This window comes from Sander lucioperca, chromosome 8 (genome assembly GCF_008315115.2).
Source record: "Sander lucioperca isolate FBNREF2018 chromosome 8, SLUC_FBN_1.2, whole genome shotgun sequence".
Classification (NCBI taxonomy): Eukaryota; Metazoa; Chordata; class Actinopteri; order Perciformes; family Percidae; genus Sander; species Sander lucioperca.
In genome coordinates this window covers 24,061,434-24,087,317 of record NC_050180.1, presented here as the reverse complement: position 1 = coordinate 24,087,317, position 25,884 = coordinate 24,061,434, and the positions used below count along the sequence as shown (strand labels likewise).

General features: G+C 41.1%; 1 protein-coding gene across 6 annotated transcripts in view; it reads left to right on the top strand.

Annotated features, from left to right (window-relative positions):
• The window catches only part of LOC116049697 (protein FAM126B), a 50,400-nt gene that overhangs the window by 7,049 nt on the left and 17,467 nt on the right, over positions 1–25,884 (top strand). For 3 of the 6 annotated variants that reach the window (XM_031299626.2, XM_036004107.1, XM_036004105.1), the window contains exons 2-5: positions 8,573–8,657; positions 16,172–16,246; positions 18,865–18,966; positions 20,131–20,310. In XM_031299626.2, coding sequence (XP_031155486.1) covers positions 16,196–16,246; positions 18,865–18,966; positions 20,131–20,310 — 333 coding nt within the window. In that variant the 5' untranslated portion in view covers positions 8,573–8,657; positions 16,172–16,195. Of the gene's footprint in view, positions 1–5,807; positions 5,893–8,572; positions 8,658–16,167; positions 16,247–18,864; positions 18,967–20,130; positions 20,311–25,884 lie in introns of those variants that run through there. The other 3 variants (XM_031299607.2, XM_036004106.1, XM_031299616.2) reach the window with 2 other exon arrangements.

Below are 25,884 nucleotides of genomic sequence, written 5' to 3'. Positions count from 1 at the left end.
GGCCTATTGTTAAAAGAATGCTGAGCAGGTTATTTGGCAGGACAGCATTTTCCTCTTTTCATGTTTCTCTGGAGTAGAGTTAAATGCTTAGCTGCTCCCCTGCACACCATGCACCAAGCAGGCAGCTGTGCTAAATACTGTGGAATTAGTGGTCATGTGTCTGAAGTTTTGAACTGTCAGTGAACTTGTGACTGCTGAAGCTTTCATAAAAACAATTGACTTCCACCTCATGGCTCTTGTTTTACACTGTTCATTATGTACCCCTGTACAAATTAGGCCTAATGCAAATCCTACTTGAGTTTTTGTTAACACTGAGGATGTTGCGAGAAGTGGTGCTAGGGCTGGGTGATATATCAATATTATATCGATATTGGGATATGAGACTAGATATCGTCTTAGATTTTGGAAATTGTAATATCGTAATATGGCTTAAGTGTTGTCTTTTCCTGGTTTTAAAGGCTGCATTACAGTAAAGTGATGTACTTTTCTGAATTTACTAGACTGTTCTAGCTGTTCTATTATTTGCCTTTTCCCCACTTAGACATTATATCCACATTACTGATGATTATTTATCAAAAATCTAAGTGTGAAGATATTTTGTTAAAGCACCAATTGTCAACCATATAGCCGCAATATCGATATCGAGGTATTTGGTCAAGAATATCGTGATATCTGATTTTCTCCATATCGCCCAGCCCTAGGTGGTGCTGTATTGGACAGTATAATAACGATAAGGTGTTTGTAATGTTTACTCCTTCTTATATACATGAATGGAACAGAATATTAGAAATAAAGCTGCAAAGATGAATCGATGAGTTGTCAAATATTAAATGAATCGCCAACCATTGTAATAATCAATTAATCAGTTTGCGTCATTTGAGGACGTTATATTGGGCTTTGGGAAATACTGATCGACATTTTTTACCATTTTCTGACATTTTATAGAACAACTAATCGATTAATCAAGAATATAATGGACAGATTAATTGACAATGAAAATACCACCGCTAACTACAGCTTAGAAAATTGAGTTCTGTGACATCTGAACATTACAACCTTCATGAGGATCAAGACCTCCACTGCCGCAACACTTGCAGTCTATACAACTGCTTGTTTATTTGTCCAAAAATGATTGGCCGTTGTGCACAATAGCCCATTGTATGTCATTCTGGAAAAGAGCACGATCGACATTGCTTGAAAGATAGCAAATGCCATTGGCTTTCACAAGTTGAGTTGTTCCTCCTTGATCCTAGCACTAATAATTGCAAGCGAGGTTAATGTCAGGCACTCTGGAGGGCACGTGTATGTGTTTATCCTGTATGTGGATGTATACACACAACATTTGCATTAAAAGCATTTGTATGCCACAGTGTGAAGAGCAGAGAGGAAGGAGGCAGGATGCTATTGGCATTCACCTGTGTGTGTGTGTGTGTGTGTGTGTGTGTGTGTGTGTGTGTGTGTGTGTGTGTGTGTGTGTGTGTGTGTGTGTGTGTGTGTGTGTGTGTGTGTGTGTGTGTGTGTGTGTGTGTGTGTGTGTGTGTCACCCATCCCAACACGGCTGGCCCTGCAGCTGCAGCAGAGCTAATTTTAGCCCAGAATATGTGCGTAGGCCTCAGTTCCCCTCACCCAGCCTATGAGAGATGAGGGAGAAAGAGGAGCCAATCTTTTACTCTCTCCTCTGTGCACCTATCTTTCTTTCTGTATTATAACCTGTAGTCTTTTTCATGCATTTTCTTTGTAAAAAAAAAAAAAAAGTGCTGTATTTGCTATTAGTAAACCACATTCTATTTTTGTGCAGACAGCCTACTCCACTGGTGCGAGGGTGGTTCTTGTTATGAATGAGAGAAACACAGGGATGGAGATTACAGCTGATTGGTTCTCTGTGGTCCGGTATTAGAGTTAATCCCTTTACCAAGGGGTGTGTCTGTGTTAAATACAACAAATACAAATATATGACCCCCGTACATTCTCATCTACGTTGTTAATTGAATTCAAAGTAAATATAGAAGTTGTCATGAACACTTCTGTTCCTCTGATAAAGAGTGTGTGTGTGTGTGTGTGTGTCTAAACTTATATTTTCTGATTGGTGCCGTTAAATGGCCCTAATTTAGAAAGTACAACATATTAATTATTATACATTTTAAGTCCTGAAAATGGCATGCATCCACCCTGCTTAGGTGTCTTTGAGCATGGCACTGAATCCCTCCTGGTCTGCGCTTGACCCTGTGGTCTGACCTTCCTGTTGAGGTTAAATACAAAGAAAATTTCCCAACAGGGCTCAATAACTTATCACACCATCATTGTTGGATATTTAGTTTGTTTAATGTCACAGCAAACAAACTTAAAGGAAGGACAGCGTCAGAAGTGGCACAAACAGGGCCTAGCTTGCTCAAGCTCAATAATTCATGGCTGACTGAGCTAAGCTGACCTTGGAGAATCCCCAGTGTTGGACTGTTGAAACCTGGCACTGCTCATTTAGGGCAGAGAGGAGAAGTTGAGACAGACAGATACAAACCCACGTACACAGTATATTTTTTAGTCGCCTTTTTGGTACTTCTTTCCTACATTTACATGCAGGTAAAGAGAGTCATCATTGCCGTTCTCTTTATCACAAAGAAGAACACTCTTTTGTTCACATGTGCTCTTTATTTGACTTTGATTGTTTTTTGGATCTTCACTAGGTTTGAATTCACATGTGAGAGAGAAATGTGTTCCACAACTGTGTCATGTAAAGAAAGGAACGCAGCCTGTCTGCTGTTCTCTACGAGATTTTATTGTGAAAAGGCATACAAAAAGAACTGTCCATAGCAATCGGGCACATGAGGCAACTTGTGCTGTTTTATGGCTAAATAAATGGATCCTGACTTGCAAACCCTTCTACAGTCTGGACTGATTTTCATATTCAGCTATGTTTTTAATTTCTTGCTACTGCACCTGGTACTGTACAAACATCATTGTTGTGGCCAATTTGGACATGTGCTGCGTGCATGTATTGTGTGTGTGTGTGTGTGTGTGTGTGGTAGGTTTGTGTCAGTGGTTTGTTCGCTACGTCACCTGCGCACCTGTGTGTATGTGTGTAATCAGAGGTTAGAAAGGGACTCGCAGGTGAGAAGGGGATTGAGGAATTAGGATCTGGGAAGCCACACAGTTTTTCAACCTCAGCTGTGTGTGAGTGATAGTTTTTAGATCTTGTCTGCTCGTTTTTAATCTTTCACAGTCAGTCTTTTTGTAGGTGTTTTTAAATGCAATTATAAAATAAAGGATTAACCTTAAGACGATGGCGGATGTGGTCAGATTGCCACTACAATCATAATGGCAATAAGCACAGGCCCATCATGTTTTGCTAAAGTAACAGGGACTGAAATCAGATTCCTTTTTTCCAAAATCTCTTTCTAATCTAATGGCACAACAGATCTCCAAAATTCAGTCTCATAATTGAACTCACAAATAATCATGTGTGGATATCAGTTTTTATTACACGTTATGGTTCTGTGCAACCTAAACAAACAAAACATAAAAAAGGCAAAACCGTTTTCAGCTGTGGTGCAGCAGAGAAAAACTGTAGGCAGGATCACACCCCTTGTTTGGAGGTTTGCAGCAACTGTCTTTTGCTTGAGTGTTTAGTACATTTATTTATACATCATGCTGAGAAGTATTGCACCCAGTTGTCACACCCGCTGGCAAAGGCTACTGCAGCATTTGCATTTGTTATAATGATGCAACACCATACTTACAGTATTTTACCCTCCAAATGTTCCTAAATTTGCCCTGCTTTGATGGATGTGGACACTCACTTCCAGTCTCATGTTTAGAACTGACACTGACACAAATTGTTGACTTTGTGGGTAAATGAAATGTTTTGTTTTCTTTCCATCATGTAGCAATTGCAGCCATGCTCAAGAGATACGCTCTTTGCAACATTGTACCCAAATAAGTGTTGATCATGTCAGATATTTCAGTAGTTTTTAAGTCACTTTACAATGGCTGCTCAACAGTGGTTTTATTCAGAAGCCAAAACAACAAAACTGCCAACACTGGCAGGGAAAATGGAAAAATGTGTGCCAAAAAGAACTAATACAAGTTCAGTGTTGATTGGTTATCTTTGGTAACACAACTAAGTTGGACAGACCAACTATTTAAATCATCCAAGTCTGTCCTCTCCCCTGTCCTGGGTGCGGCAGTGGTTAAGAGAGGTTCTCTGTTCTTTGCAGGGCTGTAACCTTGTGTATGTTTACATTGGTTTAATGAGTCACTTAGTCCAGGATACTCGTGCGATTCATTTGTCTGTAATGAATGATGAGCATTGTTAGGTGCTTGAGAGAGCCCCCCTTTCGTACTCCCTTGAAATAAGACTCCCGTTACTAAGGGGATAGCTTGTAGGCTAAAGCTGCATTATGTCGTGCATTGCTTATATGTTCTTTTATCAGCACACTCATCAGTTGTACTTGAGCCTGCCACCTACAGTAAGTTATTGTTCAGGCATGTATGGTAAACACACTTACAGTATACAGAACAGCGTGGGATTAGCACACAAGCGTACTATCTGCCATAGAACTGACTTGATTAGCGTGCTTGTAGTGTTTGTTTATGGAGTTGCACAGCATGTCAATTAGCGTGCTGAAGCTGTTGTTAGTCCTGTATGTCCTGGCAACTGGCAGAGAGGACTAGCTAAGACGGTGTGTGGTAAGATTAAAGTCATGGTAAACACACAGCAGTCCTGTCCCAACATTTGCCCCTGCCCCAGATTTTAGCACTGACTTGACTGATTGCATTTTCATTTACTAGCTTAGCTAAACAAATGCAGTATGTATTGAGTCATGAGACTGCTGAGGTTCCAGGCTCGAATATGAAAACCATCTCAGTCAGAGAGTGTGAATAGTGAGCAGTGCTGTTCCCCTCCCTCATGAGTGCAGTTAGAACAACATGTAGCACTCAATATCTCCCTGACTGGGCTGCTTATTGGCCCTTTTCTCAGTTATGTATAAGTCAGTTGCTGTGTGAAAGGTTCCACTGTTTTAGCCCCAAAAAAACAAAATTTGTTGTGTGGAGACTGAGAAAGGAAATTGTGTGCACCGTGGAGGATTGAACACAGATTAACAATACAACAACATTTGCAACAGTTGTTTGTAACTGTGTCAGTATTTGACAAGCTACATTTTTTTTAGACACACTAGCGGCACAGAGTTAAGGATGGCAATGTTGGTTGGACAGACAGTTGGTCAGTCTACTACTTTGGTCCGGACTGAATAATCTCTATAGATTTACCTATTAGATTGATTTCCACGACACTTTGTACCGAATTTGCAATGCCCAGATGATGAATCCTAATGACTTTGGTGAACCCCTGACCTTTCCTCTAGCACCACCATGAGGTTGACATGTTTGGGTTTTAATGTAATACTATTGGTATACAGGTCAAAGTTTTCACAGTGAAATATCTCATAATCTACTAGATGGATTGACACACAATCGGACGGACATCCATTTGCCTGACTGCATATTCACTTAGGAACATATTGTGTGTTAACTGCTCTGTTTTGAAAAACCAAATACGCAAAATACACTTGTTGGCTTTGTTTCAACCTTGTGCACCGTTAAGCAATGTGGTTAGCAATGTCATTGTGATTTGGGGTTTGAAGTGCCGTAAACAGGATGGGTTGGCACTCTACTATTCCCTTGTAAACCCCGCCACAGAACAATAAGCAAGTCCTGCCTAAAGGAAGAGCAGCCCTCGAAGGAAAGTTTGCTTATTGTCATTCGCTAGGCCTCATTAGGTGTATGACATATTTAGCCAACAGTGACAGTTGGCTGTGGAGCACTGCTGTTACTAGACACGCAAATACTGGGATGAGATGAGTGCAGAGTGGGGAGGAATTATACTGTACTCCCAAGGTACGGTTACAGCTAATTATGCTTTGTTGTAAGTAGAAGGGGGGGGACAGAATTGTCATTTCTGTTAGTCCTTTTGTTCCTGTTACCTAGCCTTAGCTGGAGGTGTAATGTCTAATTCTTACAGTAGTTGTATATTGATACTGTGGCTTTGGATTCAAGTTGTACGATGGGGAAAACTCTCATAATATCCTAGGCTTAAGGCAAAAATATTTTTGACTGAAATTGTCGAAGAAATTGCATGTTCTTTTGATAAAGTGCAATCATTTTACCTCATACTGTATAATTTGAAGCACCTACAAAATGCTGTCTGACTTGTGTAACAATTCAAAGAGCAGTCCACTGCAGTTCAAATGATTTTGGTCTCTTTCACTTGCCTGTTATTCTCCTCGGAGAGACTTTATGGGTGGAGATACCTCCTGCTTTTATCTGTTCCTTATTACAGAGCTGTGCTTTTGAAAAAGCAGGAGAGAAAAACACAATGGGACAAACATATTAAAGATATCTAATACATTTAATGTATGAAAATTGTTTGTTTGTGTGATTGGCGTTATGGATTTAATCATCTATCCAGCATATTTAATTTTGTATTGCAATATTGATATATCGTAATAGAAACTATTAGAAAATCTATTAAGGAATTGTTAATGAGAAAAGTAACCAAAATGGATTGTCGGTTTCGGGCTAATACAGTAAGTTAAATGCCTCATAAATCAAAGCACTTCATTACACTGATGCAAAAATGACATAAAAACCCAATATTACTATCAAACAGTCCTGCTCATTGATTTGCAATATTGCCTTGAATGGGCTTGTACATCAAGAGATATTAAAGGGAGAGATACCTCAATATAAACAGTATAGTAGTAGCATCATTCATCCTGCGTCCCTCCCTTTGCTGTATTCCCTCGACCTGGATGTACCTTCAGCTTTGAGTCATACAGAATGAGTCTGCTTTATCTGCCCAAGGAAAATGAATACCTTCTTTATACACATAACTCTATACAGATGGCTAATTTACTCGAGTCTTTGTAAAGAATTGCTAATGTAATGAGTCCTTCAGATAAACACAAGGTTGTGTTGGAAATGCTTAACGTCAGGTGGAGTGCTAAGTGATGCGGTCCATCTGCTTTTCATGGACACGCAGCAGAGCAGAGCCGGCTCTCCACGGCGTCGTCTTTTGTGCCACTGAAGACTTGGTTCATTCTGCTGAGTACAGTAAATACTATGGGTGTGGATCCTCAAGATGCATTTTTAGCCGGCAAGAACAACAAGTTGGCCAGCTGACTGTTGCTATGCAACAATAAGAAACTTGAAAATTGACTCCTTGTGCCATGCCTAAAAATAACTTTCAAAAAAAGCGTTTCTTGAACAATTGCGTAGTTATTATGAAACAAAATACATGCAGGAAGGCTTCTCTGCATCACAGTAATGTTCTTTAAAGGAGACCTATTATGCTGTTCCTTTTTTTCTGTCATATAGGTTATATAATGTTACAATATGTTGTATGTTCAAATTAAGCATGTAGGTAAATGTATTGTTTTTTTTTTTTTAAATCACTGTGAGCAAAAACCTCAGATTTCAGACCGCTCTGAACGTTTTTTTTTTTTTTTTCTACTCTCGGCTCAAGGTGATGTCAATCTGTGCCAGATTTCATTATATTGTCATCTGCTTCAGGCGCACTACTGCGGTGTTTACAGTCCACTGCTAACTGAATGTTGCTGCATGCTTACGCTAGGGAAAGCTGTAATCTTGCTAGCTGATCTTGTTCATTTATCCCCAATTTCAGATCACATTCCTGCTGGAACACGTTGGGTAGTTTATTGTTTAGAAGCCTTTTCATAGGTGTTTTTTCACGGTAGAAAGTGCTGCTATACTGTCGTGATGGTACAGAGACGGCGAGAGCGAAGCACAGATGCAGAGTCCCGGAAACGCTGACGCGTTCAGAGCAGACTGGGCTTTTTGGGAGAGTGTCTCAGAGGGTGAATGCAGGTGCAGCAGCCATGGGCAGTATGAGAAACAACGTGTTTTTTTTTTTTAACAATAAAGCATGTATACATGTTCTAGTAGAAAAACAAAATACAAGTCAGACATGAGCATAAGTCTCCTTTGATGTTAAACCTTTAAGTGGAGCGCCATGCTGTTGTAGCAACCATCTGTTGGTTTTCCAGTCTCCATGTTGTCAGCTGCTTTGTACAATGTCTTGAGTGATTCTCTTTCATGTAGGTCATGCGCTGCCAAGAGAATTTCCGATTTTCTTTCTTTTTTTTTTTTTTTTTTTTTTAACAAAAGATTCAAAAGCACTGTTTGAAGTGTATTTGTAATTCCTTTCAACATTGTCAATCTTTCCTTTACAGAACAATAGCTTGTTTGGGCTATACAAATAAAGCTGCCTATACAACGTTTTGAAAAAAATGGACAAAAATGGCAATCAAAATTCTTGAGAGCCTCAGGTGATGTCATCAAATGCCTTGTTTTGTTTGACCAGCAGTCTAAAACCCAAAGATATTAAATTTGCTATAATGTAAGACGAGAAAAGGCACATTCTCATGTGTCAGAATCTGGAACCATCAAATGTTATGTATTCAAGCTATATCGTTTAATGCAGATGACCACTTTTCCTATGATAGTTCTTCCAGTGATAATCTGATTGATGGATCATTTTTTTTCCTTGGTGTTGCAGGTTACCCTCAGTGATAGACAGATGTGCGACACCGTGGAGAATCATTTGCCTCTCCCAGTGGAGATCTGAGTTCTGGGACACTGAGGTAAGCACGGGGGGGGGGGGGGCCCATATTTTGTATTTCATTGATACTCATGATCACCTGAATCGGGAAGTTCTAAAATTAATTTTCTGCCTTGATGATATAAATGAATGCACAAATTATTTCAATATATATACAGTGAGGAAAATAAGTATTTGAACACCCTGCTATTTTGCAAGTTCTTCCACTTAGAAATCATGGAGGGGTCTGAAATTGTCACCGTAGGTGCATGTCCACTGTGGGAGACATAATCTAAAAAAAAAAAATCCAGAAATCACAATATATGATTTTTTAACTATTTATTATTATTATTATTATTATTATTTGTATGATACAGCTGCAAATAAGTATTTGAACACCTGTCTATCAGCTAGAATTCTGACCCTCAAAGACCTGTTAGTCTGCCTTTAAAATGTCCACCTCCACTCCATTTATTATCCTAAATTAGATGCACCTGTTTGAGGTCGTTAGCTGCATAAAGACACCTGTCCACCCCATACAATCAGTAAGAATCCAACTACTAACATGGCCAAGACCAAAGAGCTGTCCAAAGACACTAGAGACAAAATTGTACACCTCCACAAGGCTGGAAAGGGCTACGGGGAAATTGCCAAGCAGCTTGGTGAAAAAAGGTCCACTGTTGGAGCAATCATTAGAAAATGGAAGAAGCTAAACATGACTGTCAATCTCCCTCGGACTGGGGCTCCATGCAAGATCTCACCTCGTGGGGTCTCAATGATCCTAAGAAAGGTGAGAAATCAGCCCAGAACTACACGGCCTGACCTGAAAGGAGCTGGGACCACCGTTTCCAAGGTTACTGTTGGTGATACACTAAGACGTCATGGTTTGAAATCATGCATGGCACAGAAGGTTCCCCTGCTTAAACCAGCACATGTCAAGGCCCGTCTTAAGTTTGCCAATGACCATTTGGATGATCCAGAGGAGTCATGGAGAAAGTCATGTGGTCAGATGAGACCAAAATAGAACTTTTTGGTCATAATTCCACTAACCGTGTTTGGAGGAAGAAGAATGATGAGTACCATCCCAAGAACACCATCCCTACTGTGAAGCATGGGGGTGGTAGCAGTTTGATGCGAGAGAGCACATATGTGAAGTTGCAGTGACAGATTCGAGAGGTTGTAATCACTGAGTTGTGGTTGTGATGGAAAATGAACCAGAGTAAAAAAAAAAGTATACGAGTAAATGTTGCATTATAAGTTTGCAGCTGTCATTGTGTTCATGTAAATATCAATCTACACATTTGTGAATATTTTTTCTGTAACTTCACATTCAGAATACAGGTGTGTGACCATTTTCTACAAGTGCAAATTTCAACTTACAAGTTCAGATTTTTTTTTACAAGCTCATGTTTTTTTTCTTTGTATGACTTCAAATTCAGATCACATGTGTGTGAATATTTTTTACAAGTGCAAATTAAATTTTTACAAGTGCACATTTTAACATACAAGTTCAGATTTTTTGTTCTGCAAGTTCTCACATTGTATTCTACAAGCTCTCCCTTTTTGCACCATATTTACCTTCATACATGATTTCTAAGTGGGAGAACTTGCAAAATAGCAGGGTGTTCAAATACTTATTTTCCTCACTGTAGATTGTCATTATCACATATGTAAAAATGTTACTCTTGCAAATTATTATGTAATAATCTGAATCATTATGCCAGAAAATGCAAATGAGATTTAAATATAAGATGTTGACAATTCTTCCCCTAATGATCTCATTAAAGGTGCAGTAGGTAAGAACTTTCTGTCATATTTGCTGAAACTGACCCTATGTTCAAGTAGAACTACATGAAAAATCCGGCTCCTCTGGCACCACCAAAGCCTGTAGTGCGATTTGCAAAAATCCACCGCTCCCTGTTCAGATGCACCAATCAGGGCCAGGGGGGGTGTCTAACTACGTGTCAATCACTGCTCATGCACACGCATTCATTCTCCCTTGTGGGGGGAGGGGCTTAGGAGACCGTTTTGGGCTTTAGCAGAAAGGGGGGAGGGACTGAGAAGTTGTTGATGTTCAAATTCTTTGGCTAAGTCCTGGATCTTCCCAAGCCTACCTACAGCATCTTTAATGGATGTTTTTTTCCTTAATGTTGCAGGTACAGATGTTTTCATCAAGGCTAAGCACATGTTTGTTTCCTCTGATTTAATGTGTTCACTTTATGTCTTCTGAATGCAATTAAACCAAAAAAGCAACAAAATAAAACACAAAAGTTCTCACAATTAAAGCATCATGGTGCTATTGACATATGGACACATTTAAATTGTGGTAGTGAATGAGCTCATCTTTTATCTGCCACTTTGGCAGTCCCCTGTTTTATATACATCATAAGAGCAATATAATCCACGTTGATTTTACAAAATTGACTATTTTTGTGTGAATATTTGCCATTGCCTGAAAGTCATATGACTACAGTTCCCATGGTAACTGATAAGCCTGCCCTGCCGATGGAGAATTTCACTCCAGTGAGTCTTTGACAGTTTGACAAGACCGAGGAAATAAATGAGTCAGCCCTTCATGAAAAGCTGAACAAGCTTACTAAATGGTGACTTTCACACTCAGATTTTAAGGAGTGAGCTCACACAAAAAGATTTGACTTCCAGATCATCATCTGCTCTGAGCAGCATACATGATCTTCTTCAGCCTCACAGCAAATCGGATATTTTGCTCCCCTAAGCCTGTTTTCTAACATTTTCAGGCTTATCTGCACCGTTCAGAGAGCCGTTCGTTTTATGTTGGATTTGTTTAAGTCGGTAACACATACTGGTTTGAAATACTGAAGTGCCTTTAAACTGTTAGAGGGTGCAAAAGGTAATCCAAGATAAACGTTTGACTCTCAATGAAGTGGAAATGGTATGAATTTAAAAAAAGAAGCCAGAAAACTAGTTGTGCTTCTTTAAAACAATATTCACATTATAGCAGTTGAAATACAAACAGCAGTTTATTCAGTGAATGTAATATATAATATCAAAGAATTTAATTACATTTTACTTAAAGTGCTCATATTAGGGTCATTTTCAGGTTTATAATTGTATTTCGAGGTTATATCAGAATAGGTTTATGTGGTTTAATTTTCAGAAAACACCATATTTTTGTTGTACTGCACATTGCTGCAGCTCCTCCTTTCACCCTGTGTGTTGAGCTCTCTGTTTTAGCTACAGAGTGAGGCATCACACTTCATTCCATCTTTTTTGGGAGTTACACATGCGCAGTAGCTAGGTAAGGACTACTAGCCAGTCAGAATCAGAGTATGAGGGCATGTCACGCTAGCAGCTAGGCGAGCATTATAACGTGTGTTACAAAGTGATGCACGTTTGTCACAGAAGTAAAGACTGGACTACAATAGAGCTGTTTGGAGCGGTTTGTGAACAGTGTTTTCTGTTGGAGATGGTAAGTGCCTTTGGGGTGGACTTTTTCACGTTGTAAACTTATAATGTGCACAAAAAAAGATATATAACACAATAAAGGAAAGGGAAAAAGCCAAAAAGCATAATATGAGCACTTTAAATTTGACAGCATTGTGTTTGGGGATTAAAATTATCAGTACATGTGAAATTGTACTTTTTTAGACCTTGAATACAGTTTTGATTGTTGCATTTATTTATTTGCATCGGTTAGTAGTCGTTTCTTCTGTCAGCAAAAGTAAGAAAGTTTACATATCTTTTCTACTTTGTATCATGTACGTACTGTATATCTGTATGTTTCTTGTGCTTAATTTAATTAAATTACATTTGCCTACAGTAGTAGCAGCAAAAGTAAGAAAGTTTACATATCCTGTCTTGCAGTATAAAAACTGTCAGAAACATAGAGAATGAGACATGTAAATACATCCAGAGAAGCCTTTAGAGCTTGTGCAAATGATTTGGGTGTACCAAATAGGATTAAGCAGGGGTGTGTCAGTGTTCTGGTTTACTGTGGGAGTGAGCATGAGTACTGTGTGCACACAGTTTTACCCTGTGTGGGATTTACAAAAAGGAAAAGCGAGTGAACCTCTTACAAGCAGGGGTTGCTAAATCTGACAAAGTCTTTGTATGCATATTCACAATTTTGTGCCCACAGCTTTTTCTTCTTGAGTCTGAACAATTTCATAGGTCTTAAGTCTGAATAACTGTCTGCATAATCTCTGTGGTCTGTTTTTCTTTAGTTCTGTATGTGTCAGAAAGTTAACCGAGGACACTGACCCAGATGTATTTACAAAACTTTTCTGTCACATGTTGCACACTGTGGGAGCACATGTTTGTGTCAAATGGAGGAACATAGGGCAGGGAGAGGAGTGAACTGGTCAACTCTTAGATTGTGATCACTTCACAGTTTGAAGACGTATGCTTTAAATAGCTCATTGCAAAGCACTTAAGTAGAGTGTTGAATTATCTTTTGTCTAGGCTGTGGCATCTGTGCAATAACCAACATTAACAGTACAAATAACATGATGTAATCAAAAAGATAGTCTTGTTTAACCATAGGTGATTAACTACCATGGCATACTGCTTTAGCAGCCTGTTTGCGAGATTGTGATTTGCATAGTCACAGGGTGTACAAATAACAAAATTACTATGCTTTTACTATCTAGTAATTGTTGACTCTATTACTCCAACTCTGAGCGAGTTCCAAGTGAACTCTCTGCTCCTCACCACAGGGCTTCAGGTGCTGCTAACAAATCACTCCGCCCAAGTAGCAGAAGTAGCAGTGCTTTGCCTTTCTGAGAATATAGTTCCCAGTTTGTATACGGTTAGAAGACAGCTGTGTCTCATATTACCTAGTTACCTAGTATCACAACATGTAAATAGGAACATGTTGGCGTTATTTTTGTCACTTATTCGGAGCAGTAGGCTAGTTGGAACCGGTTACCTCCAGGATCTGTGCTAGGCTTAGCTAGCGCTGGGGGCGTCAGAGTTACAACAGGCACAGAGATGAGAAGGGTATGTATGGACTTGTCTAACTCTGGGGGTTACTGTGAATAGGCTAAAGTCCCAATAAGTCGGCGTGTTCCTTTAAGCATGTGTGTGTGAGGCTGTTGCCTGCAATGATAAGTGGGATCTTCCCACTTTGAAATGAGAATATATTGAGTTAGTCCTAATCCCTAATCCCATCAACTCAAAACCCCAATGAGCCACAGTTTTTCTAAGGGCAAAGGTAGCAGGGCAGGCGCAACTCAACACAGATAACCAAACTTCTGTCTGAGAAACACGTTTTTACAGTAGCACCATGTCCTTGAAATGACGGAGGTTATTGACAATGACTCAAAACATTTCTATTACAAAAGATAAGACCTGCAGCATGTTGAGAATGCATGTCATGTTAACTGTAAGCTTGTGTTTTGAAAAAAGGCTTTAAAGTGACTGTGACCTAAATCAGGGGTTTGTGGCTCATTTTGCCAGTTGTGTGTAGTATAGCTCAGGTTTGGTTCTTTCTTCCTTTAATATATTGTTGACTTTGTCATCCAGTCAAAGTTGATGATTATAGATTTTACTCAATACTGTGACTTGTATTTCTTTTTTTTTCTTTTTTTTTTTACATTTTTGCTAGTTTTATTGCAGAGAGCAGGTTGTTGTCATAATTATATTGTGTGCTCTTGGCTTTCTTAAAGGCTAACAATGGTAGCTCAATTGTGACCGTCTTAAGTGAAGGTTGTCAATTTGTGTGAAAGGATTTTGGCATTTATGGTAAGCTATACCCTAACTCTAAAATGTAGATAAGCATTGTTTGTCTGTCATTTTCGCAGCTAGGCACTCTGTGTCTCTAGCAATCGCCTACAGTCTGTATCCAAACTGTCACTGGAGTCTGTGACTGCTCCACCTCTCAATCCACCAATCAACACACACACACACACACACACACACACACACACACACACACTTGCTTAGACACATGCCTTCGTCATTGCTAGCCTTTTTGTCAGATAATTAATGAGAATATGTTTTCCATGAAATGAAGTCTAAAGGAGAAATGGCTTTTTATTTTGGGCATTTTGCTGACGTTAATTTTAGCTGCTGGATACACAGAGCAAGACCAGGGATAACCGTGTGCCTGTAGCTTGAGATCAGAATATGTATGAAGAGACTAGCAAATAACTGTCTTTTGTTATCTCATCTCTCTTAATGTGCTATGAATAAAATGTGTATGAACATTTAGGAAATTCACATCTCTAGCTTTCTGTTTTTATTTTAAGTAGTTTTTTTAGTTTAGTGTTTCCAAGCCTATCGCAAGATTTCATAAGAATGCACATGAGCCGAGGACCAAACAACAAACAAGCTTGGCCACCTCAGATTTGATTAGTCTGGGAAAGCGCATATGACTGCCTGTAGTGGTTTATGTTCATTTAATTACTGTTGACCACTTTCCAAAGCATACCATAGTTTTCAAGATTAGTAATTACTTTTGTCCAAGCAGGAAATGTTTTTTTTTAATTTATTTTAACTTGCAAGACTTTAAACAGGCAATCCATTTCAGTAAACATTTTACCATTGTAATGCAGTTGTAATACACAGAGGCTAGTTTGAAAAAAATGATTGGGCGCCCTGGTAGGCCTAATGGTTCATGTGCATAACCGTGCCTACGGTTCAAGCAGGTTTTACACTGTGTAGGGTTTTAAATATTTTATTAGCTAAAATCAATGTCTTCATTCATCCTCATTGGTGTAAAATGATCTCTGCCAATGATCTGACTTATCCTCGTAAGCAAAGAACTTCTTATCTGTATTTACATTGGACGGGCAAGTCCAAGGAGGCTTCCATGTCATTCCGCCATTTTGAAAAACTATAATCGCTGAGAGGGACATAAAGCACTAGCCTACCTGTCAAGCTGATTCACAACGCGTTTTCGTGCAGAGACAGCGTCACATGACTGAAACCAGCTGAAACAGAGAGAAGGAGATCAGTGAGAGGCGCTTGTCACTGCCCCGGCAAATTTGAAAGACTGCACTGGACTTTAGTTCATAATGGAGGATCATACTTATGCCGAGCCACAGGAGAAGCGAAAATTGGAAGACATGTTGTCATAGCTTCTTGGCACATAACGGCTACCGTAGTTGCAACACGCATTTGAAAAAGCGAGGCGCTAGAGAGCACTATTCGTTTGAATGCAAAATACAATTTCATTGCTAGATGGGAGAAATTCCTACACAGTGTACCTTTAAGTCTCTGCAAGACAGTTAATTTGCATACAGTACTGAACTGAACTTAACTGAAGAGAAAAACAATGGCTGCCTTTGGAAAATGGTTGGCAGTAATCTGAAGTATATGCACTTTAAAAATGGCGAATGGGCACAAACATGAAAAAAACACTTGTGTTGCCCCTCATGTCGTTGCAAGCACATGTGATCTGAGGAAGTACTCACTGTTCTCATTCTCTTCCTCTAACTAACTGTTTGCTTTGCTTCTCTTCCACTCTGTCCCCACCCATATCTCCTTCTCTCTCACAATATCTGTTCTCCTTTTCTGTCACTATATCTCCATCTTCCCTCTCTCCCCCTCTCCTCTGTTTCTCTGTCCACCAGGCAGCCGCGGGGGGGGTCTCTGAGGAAGATGCTTGGTTCAGAGCGCGGTGTTGTTGAAGAATGGCTCTCAGAATTCAAGGTAAAAGGACCTCTTCTCTCCTCTGTTGTCCATCATGACTCATGTTAGTGAAATGTTCTCCTGGAGGTCATCTATTTTCTCTCCAGAGAAACCGCCCACTGTTGGTGAAACAACTGTGATGAAAGAGTGTTGAGCGTGCAAGTGTGGGCATGTCACACATTTCCAACAGACTAAGTCTGTTGGAGACTAAAGTCTGTTGGAAATTGTGATTCATTTTAGTGAATGCAGTGAGTGCATGCTACATGTGTGCTTCAGATACATGTATGCACCCAGTATAGCTGGGTCTGATGAATTTAATTTAAACATGAGGAAGTGATACACTCTGACTGACGCAGACCTAACCTCCAGTTCACGCCGAACTCGTGACCAGCTCTTTTCTTCATTGCGCTATTTTTACTCACCAGGTCTATTTTTGATGGACTAGCTTGTGTCAAAAAATTCACTTGTGAATGTGCTGATAATACTTGTAAACTGACAATAATTTAACATTCAATAATATATTTAATTTGTTATTGACTTGTGTGTGTATATATACAGTATATTGTTTTTGTCACATGTCCAAAGTCTTTGAAACAGGAGAAGCAATGCTTTTGTTTTAGTGCAACTGTAAGATCTCTGTCTGAGATCTAGAGAGAGCAAATAGAAGACATGCGAAAAAAAAGAAGGAATTTATGTGCAGTGCAGAGGAGAGCACAAAATTGTGAAAGAGAGAACAGAGGGAGTTATGATGAATAGTGAGGAAAATGGATTGGTATGACTCATTGTGTGAGTTGGTGCAGACCGGGCACATTGTGTTCTGTCCTCAAAATGACCATACTAGCCATGATGAGAGGCTATCTCTGCCTTCTGTCATCTGCAGTCTAACACACAGTCTTGACCATTTAAAGAATTTCACTGCAGGATATTCTGAGCCTGTCAGATAGCATACATTTCTGACATTCAGTTCCATCAAATAGTTATTTTGTGATTCCTTTCATGCCTTACTGAATTGCCCAGTCAGTGATTTCTCAACATTTCCTAGAATGCTTTTGAACACTACCTACAAGAATAAGCCCTTTGTTGGCATGTTACGGTAGGAAAAACACATGGTGTAAATAATGCAATTAATGCTGGCTGAATTCTATTTAGCTGCTTCAGTTTCAGGCTCCTGGTATTGTGCATGCTGGCTCACTGTCACATTGTCATGGCTTACTGGGACACTTGGAAAAAAGCAGAGCCATCGTTAATGTGATTAGGAACACCTGTGAGCTTCGTGCTGAGAAAAAGGCTTATCGGTGTGAATTTGTGCCATTCAGGTGTGGGTCATACATCTAGGTGGAGAGAGTGATAACATAGCATGAGGTTTCAAATAGACTTGCAATAGACCAAAAAGATGGTCTATTCGGGCAGCTGCTGGTGGAGACATTGGTGTATCTACCTCTTCTATGAAGGATTTATTTCTGAATGATTGTTGAACACCCACAAGGGTGTTTTCAATCATGCTGGCTGATTAGATCTTTCATCAGGTTAAATTTGGGGAAAACATTCCACAAAAATCGTAGCGTTCACAGCATGTGCACTTTTTTCTGCCAACAATCTAGAGATCTGGCTATTACATTGATGTGGCCCTACACCTGTCAGTGATGATTAGTACAGTAAATGTCCAACATCTCAATTTACTGCTCCCTATTAAGTCAACTGTTGAGTGTTTATTGTATAGGGAGAGGTGAATGAGTGAAGAAGGGAGCCATTTCAGACACAGCTAATGACAACAGTGTAAGTGGTCCTGCCCCAACAGGTGCAACAAAGTGATGATGGAGATGTCACTCAGTTGCAGTTTGTACAGGCCCACATGGTCCTGAGAAGAAGTCTAATCAGGCTACAGAAGTGCAAACACCTGTGTGCATGGGCTTTAACTTGTAAGGGGCCATCTCTGCAATGTAAATATAAATAAATGTGTCCACTGACATTAAACCCCAGTAGATATTTGTTTTTCTGAACTTCTTTTTAATTTGAAAATGCTGTCTGCCATGCATATAATAGTGACAATGATGCAGTGGAATGTTGCAGGGGCCTTATGTGTCTTACGCATACACTGTATAAAATATGGACGCCCATAGGTTTCTGAAAAGCCCGAAATGAAACTCAAAGTGGGCAGCTCCCGGTGGCTCCGGCTGTCGCCATCTTGTCAGGGCCTGACGTCGTCCAATCCAAAAACAGACAAAGATGTGGAGCATGGATAGAGCTGAAGGCGAGCTGAATGAAGCCTACAGTCTATGCTTACCTCCTGTGACGGCAGCCCACCTGTCACTTATTCATGCAGAACTTTAAGCCTGAATATAATTAAATGGGTGAGTTGTCATGAAGGGGGAACATAGCTATAGAGACCAAAACCGTTTTTTTATACCAGGCTGTAAACATGTTTCATTCTGCTGTAAAGTTGGGCATTTTAACCAGGGGGTCTGTGATGATTGACTTCTTTTTGGAGCCACGATGAACTTGAACTGCAACAAAACTATTAGCTTCATTTTTCAGCACCGGAGGTTGCCGCTTGTTCATACCACTATTTTGAACAAATGTTTAAAAACTAAATTGTGTGCAATTGCTCAGCAAAAAACCTTCCTCTCTCCTTACTCCAGTCCTTACCAGAAACCCACATCCCCAACTACGCCGGCAGCCTTCATCTGAAGAAGTCCCTGGTACAAGCACTCTACAGAGTCATCCAGGACCCCAACAATGAGGTAAGAGGGCACCGAGGGAACACACTCATACAGAGAGTCCCAAATATAGCTGTTTTTAGCTCTGTGTTGCTTGTGACTCATATCATGTAGTCTCAGTTGGCACTGGCAGTGAGCAAGAACTTGACAAACGACTGTGTCTGCGAGTTACGTGCACACTAAAACAGAATATCTGGGAGAATATGATGGACGGGACACTGTTCTCCACACACACACACACACACACACACACACACACACACCTGGTCACAAACTCAGTTTATTATTAGGTGTGCTGCAACACAAAAACACCTCACTGTTTCTTTAATGTCTCCTATACCAGAATTTTTCTCTAAAAGACCTAATGAGACAATTTTTGAGCAAAGGCCTGAGGCACTCAATGAGACGAGACTTTAATTTCACTCTAATGATACAGTTGGTACCTCCAATTCCCCCCCTTTCCTATTTTTTCATGGTCACATTTGGGTGTCAAGCAAGCAGGGATCTAAATTCCATTAGTGTTGTCAATCTGGCTGCACAATCCCATTAATGGTCAGACAAGTGATCCAGAAGAGCGTGTGTGTGTGTGATGGGTTGGAAAGTGTGCTTGACTGTTGCATGTTTTCTTTGCTGATGACATGGAGGGCCTTGCCAAGTTCATTAATGAGTTGCCCCCTATTTCAGGGTCAGCCACAGTCCAACACACACACACGTACACAGTAGTGCTGTGTGGGCACTCACTTCGCTGTCCCCTGAACAGTATAAACACATTGGCTCAGCTGGCTCCCCTGGGAATACATCTGACCAGACTTCCATTGTAGTGATTTATCCCCTCTGCTCCTACACACCTCCCACTCTTGACCCACAGCAAAACCTTCCCTCCATCTGTCCATCCCACTGTGATATAGTCAAGATAACATTCATTCATGTTTAGATTTGAAATAGGAGCTGGGAATTAAAGATACTTTCTAAATGTATTTCTCATGGCTATTCATTGAGGTTTTAGCTGATCATATCTCCTCCTCCATCTTGACCTGTACTTATTTTGGGATTTTTCTGTCACCACAGACATATGTTCATGTTAATTTGTTGAATATTGTATTTCTTCACTAGGGTGTCAGACCTTTACTTATTTGCATTTACTTGTATGCAATTGCATTAACTTGTGCCCCACCCCTTACAATCCAGCTGCTGGAGCCTGTGTGCCACCAACTCTTCGAGCTGTATCGTAGCTCTGATGACCGCCTGCGCCGCTTCACCCTGCAGTTCCTGCCTGAGCTGGTGTGGGTATATCTGCGCATCACAGCCAGTAGGGATCGCCAGAGCAACGGGTGCATCGAGGCCCTCCTCCTGGGCATCTATAACCTGGTAGGTGTCTGTAGTGGGGTGTGAGGGGGTACATGCAAGACCTTGCACACTATATACATTAGGGGCAATGAATTCTTAACATGCTAGCTGTGAGATAAATACGTGTGAGCCATTTGGCATCCCCAATTCAAAGTATCTTTATGGTTATGAAGAGGAATGCAAAATGGCAACCGCAAAGTGAAAGCTGCCGAGAAGGAGCTGAAATGAAACCGAGCAAAGCATCAGTAAAAAGAATGAGGAAATGAATATTGTTTCAACTGTCCTGCACACACAATCAACTGGATTGTGTGTGTAGATGTGACGGCAACGAACATCTAGGTGAAGTGTTCTTTATAGAAAATAAAGTTCTGAAAAAATTCTGAACTTTAAATTTAAGGCCTTAAAACGTCTAAAAAGCCAGATTTTCATCCGAGGTCTTAAATTTAATTTAGTCAGGTCTAAAAAAGGTTTTACCCTCATTCATTTCCAGAAACACTGGCCGCAGAAAGAAAAAGTATTGAGTCGTAGCCTACAAAGCAGAGCTCTAGAGTCTTTGCTCTGTAACAAAACTTTGGATATTGTCGTTGGTACGTACGTGGTGATAAAACTACGAATCCCGTGATAAATGCAATACCTGCCTGCAAAATACGTCTGCGTCTCCTCAGAGTTTGTTTAATTTCGACTAGGCCTACGTGTGGAAAATGGGAAAGTGTACTTTTAACAAGACATGGCTAGATCACGATTTCCGCTGTTGGTTACAAGCGGTACCCATTTTTTTGGTAATGCATTGTGTAGGTCTTAAATTTCAATCTTTATGGTCTTAAAATGTCTTAAAAAGGTCTTAAATTTGACTAAAACCTGCAAGAACCTTGCCTGTAACTGACCCTGACAGAGAATCCCACCATTGTTATCTCCATCATTATGGTCATGGCCAGCAGGGATGGCACTAGTCTCCAAATTCCTTCAGTTGAACCCTTTAAACGCATGATGTGATAATTGGTGTGGCTGTTACATTGCCACATTGCTGTCGGTTGAAAGAGAAGGCCATAGCTATGTCCAGAACTCATCCACTTGTACATTATTCATTAGCAGCCTCAATATCATACTTTCAGGACATCATAATAATTGCTTTACTGATCAATATGGTAGATATGATATTTTTAGAGGAATGCTGTACTTTTCCTTGAAACATATCTGATGACATTAAAGCCAATCTACAGGGAAAGACCCTAGTTAATGGATAGACCCAGGATAGATTGCATCACCAGGAAACACCCTTGGGGAAATGGGTTAAGAGCTGGAAATATCAATAGAAAGAGCTCCCATGTCAGCCAGCACTAAAGATATATCCATGCATAATTTATACCTCTGTGTCTATACCACCACCACACACACACACACACACACACACAGACACACACACACAGACACACACACACACACACACACACACACACACACACACACACACACTCACTCATAGACCTCTCTCTTATGGTCATTGAGCTCTGATAAACAGGTTTGCTCTCAGCAGTCCCATCAGATATTCAGAGATATACTGCTAGCCAGTGAAGGACAGGACAAGGCCTGAACCGACAAGTAGAATTGGAGATAAAAGGGATAAAGCTTTTTTGGTACCATGTTCCAAAACCTAGATTATGTATGCTTGGACCGGTGGATGGATGAACTGGTGGCGTTGTTCCTTTTATGTTCATTTAAATAAATATTTAAAAATCCATATTTAGAAAAGGGTTTATTGCTAAAGTAAGTTAGACTTAAGGGATTTGCCTTGGTGGTTGGTTCACACATAAGCGAACAAACCTATTAAACATTAATATGAAATAATTAATGAATAATATTTAATGATATAACTTAAACTCCCCCACCTTCCACATCTACCGTAGATTATAAAGATCAAACCGAGGATACATTCAAAGAAAACAAGATTATTTCTGTCTCTCAATCAGTTAATGCCTACTATGCTCACATGGAGTAAAAATCAATTGCTTTAATAACTCTTACACACCACTTGAATCCCCCTCAGCTGCACATAATTGGTTTACAGCAAAAAACAAGTGCTTTCTGCCAAATGAAGAATGCTCAACTCCATATCTCTGTGAATGTACTTCATTATCGATTTGACTGCGGTTGTGACTGGCAGACATAATCAGGTATAACTTTTAGAAATGGCATCATTTTCAGGGACTCATTCATCTTTGTGTTATGTATCACAGTGTCAAATTGGAAATGAGTGGTGAGGGTGCTAGCAGTGACATTTAATCTGTCAGAGTCAATAACACGTACCAGCAGGACGGTCTTCTACCAGCTCAACAGCGTGAGGGACAGTGGATCACTGGACCACTGTACAGCAGTTGTTAACCGTATGCTGTTAAATGCTTTCCCCCGGTCCACAGAGAAGGGCTAAACTGGGTTAGGGTTATGCAGGTAGAAATCTGAATGCAAATCAGACATTTATGAACTCTCACTGTATTTTGATTTGATTTATTTTGGATTTGACAAACAACATAATCCAAAGGATAGCATGTTAAAGTGTAATCGCTTATTTCCAACATGGTCCTTGGTGTTAAAACGTGCAACACATAACGAAGACCTATTTCAGGTCAAAGACAATAACATATAATACAGATCATTCAAGGTTTATAAGCATTCTAAAATCAGAGAATCATAAATCACATAAAATAATCAGTCTACTCTAATTAAAAAATATTGGCTACTCTATTCCATAAAAAAGCCTTAACCTTGTGTCTAAATGCCCCTCTGGTATTTACAATTTTGACGGAAAGTGGCAGATTATTCCACAATGTTATACCTGTATAAAAAAAAGAACTTCTAGCTGCATTGTTGACTCTGGGCACTTTACAAGAACAGACACTGGCCCTAGTATTGTGATTATGCTGTGTATGAACCATTTTTATATGGAAATCAGTGTTAATTTTGACAGCAAATTCTGATTTAGTCTTAGTCTTAAAGATCTTTTGTGCAAAGTTCTGCAAACTCATCCTCCTGTGTAACTGCTGCTGCGTTTGTTTAGCTGTTGCGCCTGCATTTGCGGCGGCTTTTTAAAATGGCTCTGCTGCTTCCGCATAAATCAACCTACCCTCAAAGATTCGCTCTGATTGGATTTCTTCCCAACTTGTCCCACAAAAGAGTGTTTCTGATTGGATCTCTTCTCCATTCGTCCCTCCGTAACATTTTCGTCTCATTTTTATTTGTTGACTAAAGTGTCTGTTATATTTCGTCACAGTCTTTGTCATCATATCTGACTTTTTATTTAGTTTTTATTTAGGTTTCGTCCGTGAAAAAGGTTCGTTGACGAGTCTTTCCGGGATATGTTATCCCAGAGGACTCCGGAGGCAGTTGCAAGGTACCGAAGGGCCCGAAGGGCTGCAGCCTCTGCCGTGAAAGAGGCAAAGCAGCGGGTGTGGGAGCAGTTTGGAGAAGACATGGAGAAGGACTTTCGGTCAGCACCAAGGTGCTTCTGGAAAACCATTCGCCACCTCAGGAGGGGGAAGCGGGGAACCATCCAAGCTGTGTACAGTAAGGATGGGACGCTGTTGACCTCAACTGAGGAGGTAATAGGGCAGTGGAAGGAGCACTTTGAGGAACTCCTGAATCCGACTCATACGCCCTCTATGTCAGAGGCAGAGCTGGAGGATGATGGGGGATTGTTGTCAATTTCCCTGGTGGAAGTCACTGATGTAGTCAAACAACTCTACAGTGGCAAAGCCCCTGGGATTGATGAGATCCGTCCAGAAATGCTCAAGGCTCTGGGTGTGGAGGGGCTGTCTTGGTTGACACGCCTCTTCAACATTGCGTGGAAGTCTGGGACGGTGCCTAAGGAGTGGCAGACCGGGGTGGTGGTCCCCCTTTTCAAAAAGGGGGACCAGAGGGTGTGTGCCAATTACAGGGGTATCACACTTCTCAGCCTCCCTGGTAAAGTCTACTCCAAGGTGCTGGAAAGGAGGGTTCGGCCGATAGTCGAACCTCAGATTGAAGAGGAACAATGTGGATTCCGTCCTGGTCGTGGAACAGTTGACCAGATCTTTACTCTCACAAGGATCCTGGAGGGAGCCTGGGAGTATGCCCAACCGGTCTACGTGTGTTTCGTGGATTTGGAGAAGGCGTATGACCGGGTCCCCCGGGAGATACTGTGGGAGGTGCTGCGGGAGTATGGGGTGAGGGGGTCTCTTCTCAGGGCCATCTAATCTCTGTACGACCAAAGCGAGAGCTGTGTCCGGGTTCTCGGCAGTAAGTCGGACTTGTTTCAGGTGAGGGTTGGCCTCCACCAGGGCTGCGCTTTGTCACCAATCCTGTTTGTAATATTTATGGACAGGATATCGAGGCGTAGTCGGGGTGGAGAGGGGTTGCAGTTCGGTGGGCTGGGGATCTCATCGCTGCTTTTTGCAGATGATGTGGTCCTGATGGCATCATCGGCCTGTGACCTTCAGCACTCACTGGATCGGTTCGCAGCCGAGTGTGAAGCGGCTGAGATGAGGATCAGCACCTCTAAATCTGAGGCCATGGTTCTCAGCAGGAAACCGATGGAGTGCCTTCTCCAGGTAGGGAATGAGTCCTTACCCCAAGTGAAGGAGTTCAAATACCTTGGTGTCTTGTTCGCGAGTGAGGGGACAATGGAGCGGGAGATTGGTCGGAGAATCGGCGCAGCGGGTGCGGTATTACATTCAATTTATCGCACCGCTGTGACGAAAAGAGAGCTGAGCCAGAAGGCAAAGCTCTCGATCTACCAGTCAGTTTTCGTTCCTACCCTCACCTATGGTCATGAAGGCTGGGTCATGACCGAAAGAACGAGATCCAGGGTACAAGCGGCCGAAATGGGTTTCCTCAGGAGGGTGGCTGGCGTCTCCCTTAGAGATAGGGTAAGAAGCTCAGTCATCCGTGAGGAGCTCGGAGTAGAGCCGCTGCTCCTTCGCGTCGAAAGGAGCCAGTTGAGGTGGTTCGGGCATCTGGTAAGGATGCCCCCTGGGCGCCTCCCTAGGGAGGTGTTCCAGGTACGTCCAGCTGGGAGGAGGCCTCGGGGAACACCCAGGACTAGGTGGAGGGATTATATCTCCAACCTGGCCTGGGAACGCCTCGGGATCCCCCAGTTGGAGCTGGTTAATGTGGCTCGGGAAAGGGAAGTTTGGGGTCCCCTGCTGGAGCTGCTACCCCCGCGACCCGACACCGGATAAGCGGACGAAGATGGATGGATGGGAATGTAGACATTTGGGAGCAGAGCCATTTATGACATTATACATATGATTCAACTTTAACTGCTCCACTCTAACATGTACTGGCAGCAACCCTACCCTTTTCAAAGCCTCTCTACCAATATGAGTCCGGGGGGGCATTTAACAGGTAGCGGATAACATTATTTTGCATCACTTGCAGTCTGTTTTTAAGTTTAACTGATAATCCACAGTACCAAGCAGAACATGCATAATCAAAATGACATTGAATCAATGATACAACCAGTAATTTCTTGATAGAATAATCTAGATGCCTTGTCCTGCTATACAGGAATTTCCGTTTACTGGCACATTTGGATAATATGTAAATGACACAGCCTTTCTGTCT